The sequence below is a fragment of the Camelina sativa genome, chromosome 1 (assembly GCF_030686135.1).
Source record: "Camelina sativa cultivar CO46 ecotype springtype chromosome 1, ASM3068613v1".
Lineage (NCBI taxonomy): Eukaryota > Viridiplantae > Streptophyta > Magnoliopsida > Brassicales > Brassicaceae > Camelina > Camelina sativa.
The window spans coordinates 6,613,604-6,621,654 of NC_141880.1; the positions used below are offsets into that span (position 1 = coordinate 6,613,604).

The 8,051-nt window shown below is 36.9% G+C and overlaps 1 protein-coding gene across 10 annotated transcripts; it reads right to left on the reverse strand.

Annotated features, from left to right (window-relative positions):
* Positions 1-121: 121 nt before the first annotated feature.
* Positions 122-8,051, reverse strand: LOC104780794 (coatomer subunit beta'-3). Of its 10 annotated transcripts, none has more exons than XR_015594647.1 (26): positions 7,972-8,051; positions 7,090-7,340; positions 6,692-6,712; positions 6,526-6,587; positions 6,142-6,178; positions 5,698-6,023; positions 5,466-5,597; positions 5,229-5,377; positions 4,976-5,044; positions 4,593-4,743; positions 4,418-4,483; positions 3,915-4,103; positions 3,647-3,787; positions 3,429-3,503; positions 3,158-3,334; positions 2,988-3,079; positions 2,782-2,898; positions 2,439-2,553; positions 2,272-2,343; positions 1,829-2,025; positions 1,651-1,744; positions 1,460-1,566; positions 1,079-1,208; positions 739-974; positions 466-518; positions 122-371 (listed from the first exon to the last, which is right to left on the reverse strand). XR_015594647.1 is itself a non-coding variant. In XM_087507209.1 (26 exons), exons 13-25 carry the CDS (start codon positions 3,722-3,724, stop codon positions 499-501), a joined length of 1,425 nt encoding a protein of 474 aa, XP_087363335.1. In that variant the 5' UTR covers positions 3,725-3,787; positions 3,915-4,103; positions 4,240-4,483; positions 4,593-4,743; positions 4,976-5,044; positions 5,229-5,377; positions 5,466-5,597; positions 5,698-6,023; positions 6,142-6,178; positions 6,371-6,425; positions 6,526-6,587; positions 6,692-6,712; positions 7,090-7,228; the 3' UTR covers positions 122-371; positions 466-498. The 10 variants fall into 10 exon arrangements, 5 of the variants coding, with proteins under 5 accessions (XP_087363335.1, XP_087363317.1, XP_087363321.1 ...); XR_015594650.1 differs by lacking the exon at positions 7,972-8,051 and adding an exon at positions 6,371-6,425 and having other exon boundaries at positions 4,240-4,483; positions 7,090-7,260; XR_015594648.1 differs by lacking the exon at positions 7,972-8,051 and adding an exon at positions 6,371-6,425 and having other exon boundaries at positions 783-974; positions 4,240-4,483; positions 7,090-7,232.

Genomic DNA, 8,051 nt, shown 5'->3' on the forward strand with positions numbered 1-8,051 from the left:
CTACTTGCCCTTATTTTGAATTAGATTGAACTGTTCTTGGATGAAGTATGGGAGTTTTAATATATATTACATCCGTTCATGTTGTTGTAGGCTGATTTCATCCATGATGTAAAAATAAGGCTTCCAAAAGAATTATATATATATGCACCAGAAATCTGTAAACATGAGCTGATGAAAATCTATATAGCAGAGGAATGTAAAACTCTATAATGTGCTTTTAATCATTGTATGAAAACCGTAATACCACCACCACCTGGGATCCCAATAAACCACACAAATCAAACTACAATTTCCTTAAGCCACACACCCAATCCCAATCCCATCCCAATCTTCTTTTTTTCCTTCATCTCCCTCCCACCAAGAATTCATTCCTGATACAACAAGTATATGATTGTAATTAACTCATGCACTGGTTTTTCATAGATGTTTTATCTTATTACCATGGGATGATATAGATCCTTTTACCTTGGAGTTTTGGTGGCGGCTACTGAACTAGCTCTAGGGATCTGGCGTCAACACTGCAAAACATAAACATACGGAAAACCGTAAGTTCGCACTTTTTGCAAAGATGGACACAACTAGTCTTCCAAAAGTCCTAGCCACATAGTTGCAGAGATACTGTATAACACAATTTAACTGAACCAATTTCTATGCAAACTCAAAGATCAAGAAACAAGGCAAGATATATTAGAAGCGACATATTTATCTTTTCGGGGGGAGAAGTTTCAATTTAATCACCATAGACAAAAATTTCGACTATTCAACATTGATCTTGGACTGACTTTTGCTTATTAGGCTGATGGGTTTCCTTTGTTATTCGTACCCCACTCTTCCTCACCCTCACTTCCGTTAACAAGTACAGCAGCATCCGTAGAGTCTTCATCCACAACTCCCTCTTCTTCATTTACTTCTTCTTCTTCCTGTTGTTCCTCTCCATCTCCTTCATTCTCTACGTGACCGTTTTCTTCTACTACCTGCACGGTGTTCAAAATAACTATTCAGCTACTAGTCCTGTTGAAAACAAAGTTGTTGTCTGCTTAGCAAACGATTCAAACAAACCAGTTCCAAAAGAAATTACCTCGTGATCGATGTCTCCATTTTCAAGTGATTCCTCTGCTTCCACTTGCAGGTTTCTAAAGGCTTCCACGAGGGTAATGGAAGATTTATCGGCATGGGATGGATAATTTTCTGCAGCAGTGTAAACTCCCCTGTGGATAAACAAGAGTCAATATATTTAGCCACAATAATGACACTTTGGGTATGAAGTATCAACATTAACCATCTCACTGCATAATCATGGGAAATAATGAGTGGCTCAAGGAGGAAGTTTTCCTACGGGCATCCATCCCATGTGTACAATCATATCGAGGTACATATACAACTATTGACCTACATTTGAAGCCGCAAAGACCATGGCAAAAAAAAAATGCAAGATAGCCGGAAAGATATGTTCGGATACCTTGTCTTTGCAGTGTTTTCTTCAACAGAAAGAGCAACTTGCCAATCCTCAAAAAGATTTGGGTACTCCTCCGGATCAGCTAATGATTCTGCTGCTTTTGAATTAACCTGATGACAAGTCAAAGGCAATTTAAAATCACTTGACATATTTTCTCGCTGACACAATAGATAACAAAAAGATGAGAATATAACCTTGCTGAGATCTTCCCTCCAAAGAGCTACTATCTCAGAAACTTTGCTTGGAAGATAAGATCGTGCCATCAGAGCAGCTTCTGGTATCCGGTTACTATCAAAATAAAAATCCGTTTATCCTAACAATAGGCACACAGATTTGATTTCCTAAATGGCCAAATGAACACTAATTAAATACCTCTGTACCAATAACTGCAGACAATCTTCCAATCTACCCAGCGTAAATAAGCAAAGAAACGCAACATTGTTCTTCCCCTGTTCCTTAGCAAGGCATGCAAGTTTTGACACCCCTTCAGCATCTCCCAAAGAAGAATATAGTAGTAACAAACCACTCAAATCCATAGCGTACTTCATGCAATCCTCGGCCAGTTGAAGCTACCATGATGGAACACGCACAAATGCAAAAGAGTAGCTTAGTTAGTAGACATCAGAGACGAATCCGCAAAGACTAGAAGCCTAGAAGAAAGCTTATTGCCATTGTAAGATCTAAATATAGCAATCAACTTCTATCAATACAATGTAAAGTAGTAACCTGACTGATATAGCATTTGCATAGAAAGTTAATTTTCTTATTACCAATACAAAAATTTGGGTAACATTTTCTTAATAGAGAAGATGTACCTTCCCGGAGGACATGGCTAACTCTCCTAACTGCTTCCATTTAGACCCGCTCTGTACTTCTTCAGCTATTACCTACAAACATGGGAAACAAACATATGATAAATAATTCTACTTCCAGAGAAAGTAAGAGTAATTCTTAAACAATTAAGCATCACCTATCATATTACCTTTGCCATTTCAAGTCTACCCAGTTGTATGGCCAGATCAAATTTGTAGTCAGGATCTGTTGCAATTTCTAAAGCATCTTCAATCATTCCCCGAGATTCCAAGAAATGAGCAACACTGAAAGTTGAAAAAATTTCTAGATGAAACTAAAAGAGATGCACACAAAATAGTGAAAAACCATTTGGCACAAAATATCAAACTGCAGATCCTCACTAACATACCACAATACTGTATTCTTCAAAAATAATATCACGTAAGACATAGCAGGCAACAGGAGATAAAGTGCAGTAAAGAATGAATTATACATGAATGTAAAAATTTAGATCAGAATAACATATAACGTACTTGTTATGTTGCTCTTTAGGAATTGTAGGTAAAATCTGATTGGCTCTATCCAAATCGCCTCGCATCACAAGAGTCTTGTATTCAATCAGGCTAAGCAGCAGGGTATATCCTACGACACTGCATTCCCATAAAAAGGTGAAATACGTCATCAAATTATGTATGCATTATAAAACAGTCTGAAATATAACACAAATAAAGAAACGTACTTGAATTCTTTGTCTATCAAGTACACCCGGCTTTGGTTGGCCATATAGCCTAACAAATACATTGGGCGGTCCAAATGATACATTGTGGTTACCTGCCATAAGTTTATTAGAAGCTAAGATATTATGTAGCTCATAAATATCATTAGAAATCAAAATACACTCTTGGGTACCTCGCCTCCAACACAATAATTAAGCTTCCAAGAAGAGTTGTTGTAAATGAAGCAGTCCCCAACCCATATACCTGTCCTGACACGTTCATCGTTCTCGTGGAGAACCTCAAAAGCATCATCAACACCCTCCTCATCAGTTGGTTTTCCACTATCAAAATGCGAGGAAACCAAGTCACGCTGTAACAGCAAGAGGAACACCAGGGTAAGCTTTTGGACAATCCACGAAAGTGACTATATATAGCTGGAAAATTGAGGTTGAACGGATTCTCACATTGTACTTCAAGATGTAGAATGACGTATCACTAGCAATGGCTACTAAATCACCACTTTCAGCCCAATACAGATTCTGCAGATTTTTCGTGGTAGCGCTAAAGAGTTAGTAAATACGCAAATGGGGACAAATTCAATCTAAAAATAAAATGTAAAGAGAGAATTGAAAAACGTGATGAATGCTAACTTCTCATAACAGAGACAAGTTAACTGGAATACCTTTACTGTGACATCAATTTGTTGAATCAGCCTGCATTCAGCCCAATCATAAAAGCAGATAAAATCATTTGAACACATTGCCAACAAGGTTCCTCCAAAGATCTTCTCAGCTGAGAAAGTAGGCCGAATACTCTTCCTTTCCTGAAAAAACCACCTTTTATTAATACAGCAGACCCAGCAATAGCTGTCTCTGTTGCAAACATCTGCAGTTTCTAGAATCGCACTCTAACAAAATTGTATAAGTAAGACAACAATGAGAATAGCAAACCTGGAAATTTCTATTGCATATCTTTATCTTTGATGAACTTTCTCTAACTGCACATTCCCCCTCGGATGACCAAACAAATTCCAGCCCAGACCCGAAAGATCTATTTCTCCAAACTACAGATGTGTAGATTATGTACTCTCCATCACCACAAACAACGACAGTCCTCCCATGAGGGTTGTGCTTCAAGCTCTGAGAGTTAAAATGGCTATATATGAGATACACGAGATGATTATTCTGAACCACACTCTTGGACTTCATATGATACATAGTTTGAAATTATCATCTATTAACGCTTCATTTTAAATATAAAATTGTTTTAAATAACCTTAAAAACTTAAGATCTAGCTGAAGCATGGCTCCTAGTGATACCCACCAATACTTCAACGCTCATGTCCATCACACCCATTTAAGTGGGACATGCACCAAAAATGTTTACCCAAAGATCCTATAATAGTTCAACACTACAGAAAAAGTTTTGAATGGTGTTGTGTAGTAACGCTCACTTGTGGATAAAGATCACAGGTCCCCAGCTCTTTAACAGACAAGGGAAGTCTTTCTCCATCAGTAACCTAAGGTAGAGAGAAATGAAGCTTAAACTCATCAGGCAGACAAATAAAATTGTTAAGGGGCACAGGTTTACCATGCCAGAATACAAGAGTTACAAAATAGGAGCTAGACCTCGTAACCTGCACCAATACTTTTGATGTTTGCAGTTTGAATTTCATTATGCTTAGCCCATATAATTTTTCCGCTACTGTCCATGCTAGCGACAGGAATTTCTCGTCCAAGTTTAACCATAATGGTTCCTTCATCATATCCAATCACAACCCTGTAAAATACAAACACATGCGTTGTTGATGGTCCTGTATGATCAGTTGAAAAAGGTCTAAACACTGATCCCTCAAAAGCTCCTAGCTACTCTGAGTGACCTTATCTATCCAAATCGTCAATTTCAGAGGAAATCTAGCTACAAAAAGGACAAAAACAAATATTCTATCTATAGAGAACATCTACCCCTCGATCATAATTCGAAATATCATTAAGTAGGGAGCAGAACTCACCGCCGCGAGCTTTTGATGTAACCAATGGCCCAGACTCTCTCGAGACCATAATTCAATGTGTTTTCTAGCCTGAAAAAGAAATATAAGATTGAAAATAACAGATCAAACGACCAAAAGAGAAAGCAAACCTATGGTGAAAATGTATACAAGAAAGAACCCCATGTGAACATGGTGTAGTTGAGTCATGAGTGTTAAAGACCTAAACCATATCATTGTTATGTCTTTTGACAGAAATAATTTTAGGTGAAAATACCTGTAAGTCGTGGAGTGCCAAATGCGAACAGTGCCATCCTCAGAACCTGTGATTATTATCGGAAGCTCAGGATGGAAACATACGGCAGATACATTGTGTGTGTGCCCATCTAGCGTCTGGACACAACTTTTGGTTTGATAGTCCCATACCTGAAAAAGTACCACAAGTAAATGATCTGCAAATACATAATTCTCAGGGGAAGCAAAGCACATATAGGAATCTAAACCGGAAGCATACCTTAGCAGTATGATCATCAGAGCCAGTAATTAAGTAAGGTTTATCACCCCCTGTGAAATAGTCTACGCAGTTGACTCCTTTCTGATGAGCATCCAGTGTAAAATTTGGGTCTGGGGAACCGAGATTCCATATCTAAAGATGAACAAGCATGAAAAATAGTCTGAGCAAACACTTATTAAAGCACCTTGAACTGACTAAGCCATAAATCTAAGCGCATTGACCTCTTTCACACCTTTATGGTACGATCAAGCGATGCACTGGCAAAAGTGTTGGTGTCTTTTGGATTGAATACCACTTGCATCACATAGTGTGAATGTCCCTCAAAAATCTGAGTACAAGCCCAACCATTTTCCCAGTCCCAAAGCTTTATGAGCATATCATCAGAAGATGATAGCACATATGGAAGGGTCGGATGGACAGCTACACACCTAATGTAATCCGAATGAGCCTCGAATACCTTGACCTTGTCCATTGTATTGTAATTGTATACACGGATGTACATATCATCAGCTCCAGCCACAACCCATTGTTTGCGCGGAATAAACTTGGCCGACCTAACTGCAAAATCATATATTAAAATCAGCAACAACAACAACAACAGACTAAACAAGGCAGTATACAGCAAGTAAAAAAACTATAACAATGAAATCAGAAGATGCTCATAAACTTGTTATACCTGGCAACTCGGTCACCTCGAAGGATTTTGTAATCGTCTGAGGATAACCATAGTAAACTCATATCAGAAAAATCATAGTAAGTGCTACCAAAAAGACCAATTACAGACCTCTAAACCTCATAAAATGAGTTACATTTTGGTTATCCCACGTCATAGGCTGTTCAGTGTAAGGTACAAGCATAAAGATATTAATGAAACAGAGAAAAAAAAAATTCAAATATTCACACACCTGTGTTTGGTAGTTCCAAATACACACGGCTCCAGAATACAAACTTGCCAGAATCCTGTAACACCGTGTGATTTGAATCGTTAAATCGTTAATTCAGTCACCACATCCAACCATGTAACTAAGTTTCATTTCATGATAAGTCATTTGAAAATTACCATGGTTCTGTAGGATGAAGATCCACAGATTTGACTCTCTCTGATCGTTGAGCAAATTTTCTCTGATGCAAAAAACATAACAAAAATCAAATTAATAGCCACATCTATTTTAATGAAATAAATGCATTACAGCTCCTAATATACATCAGTAAAGATAAAACAATACCTTGATATCGAGTCTGAGAGGCTGTTGCAACACAAAGAAGAAGAAGAAGAACAATCGTCAGTTACATTGTTTGATTTCAAAATCGTGAAATGTTGCGAATAGAGAGAGCATTCAAAACCACATAAACACCAGATCTTTTTCAAAATTCAATCTCATAAACCAAAAATGCCAGACACAGTCAGACACTCTATACTCGATTTCATGAAAGAATCGATATGAAAACAACATGAGGATGGCGATGTTGAACCATTCAAATCCCACGATCTCACTCAAATTAGGTAAAAACTACATAAGAAAATGCAACATCCAAGATCGCATCGCGCATACAAAATCCAATTGAGATCTGGGGAGAAAGGAAAAAAAAAAAAAAGAGAGGAATGAGAGATTAGAGTAGTTACCATTGTTACGGATTAAGCAGAAGATATGCTCTCGACGGATCTAGTGTTTTTTCGCTTAAATCTGTTAGACCGACGACGATCGGAGAAAGACGTTAAGGCTCAGGGCGTCGTAGAGTGCGGGCAGAGAGCTTGCTTTGTTGTATTAATACGGCGGAGATATTAAAATAAAATAAAATAAAAAATGGAAAATTCACAAATTATGGACAAAGGAACGGATGAAGATATTTACGGGATTGCCACTGCGGTTGGACCTGCTATTAGGGCTGGGCAAAATAACCGATAACCAAATAACCGACCGAAACCGAACCGAAAAAAACCAAACCGAACCGAACCGAAATTCTTCAAATACCCGAATGGTTAGTAAAAATCTATATCCAAACTAACTGAAATCGAACCGAACCGAACCGACAATTAAATGGTTAACCGAAATATCCGAAAACCTAGAAGATATCAAATATTATATACTTAATATTATGCAAAACTATAAAATAAACTTAAAATATAAATTATTTCTAGATTCAAAACAATTAAATATTTTAAATAATCAATATATGTAAATGTTATTATTTTGAATTTACAAAGTTAAATACTATTTTGTAAAATTGAATACATATTTTTCCCTTTTTTGTATTTTTGTTATTGTATATTTGGTTAATTTTGGTTATATTCGGTTAGTTTTGGTTATATTTGGTTTATTTGGTTAATGTTAATATAATTTATGTTAGTTATGGTTATTTATTTAAATAACCAAACCGAAACCGAACCGAACCGAACCGAAATTTCAAAAATATCCAAATGGTTACTATATTACTATATCCAAAATAACCGAAACCGAATACAACCGAACCGAAACCGAATGGTTAACCGAATGTCCAGGCCTACCTGCTATGTTTATGATTTATGAACGTCGTTTGAAAAATATTTACTTTTTTTTTGTTATTGTTATACAGCTTTTTATGACC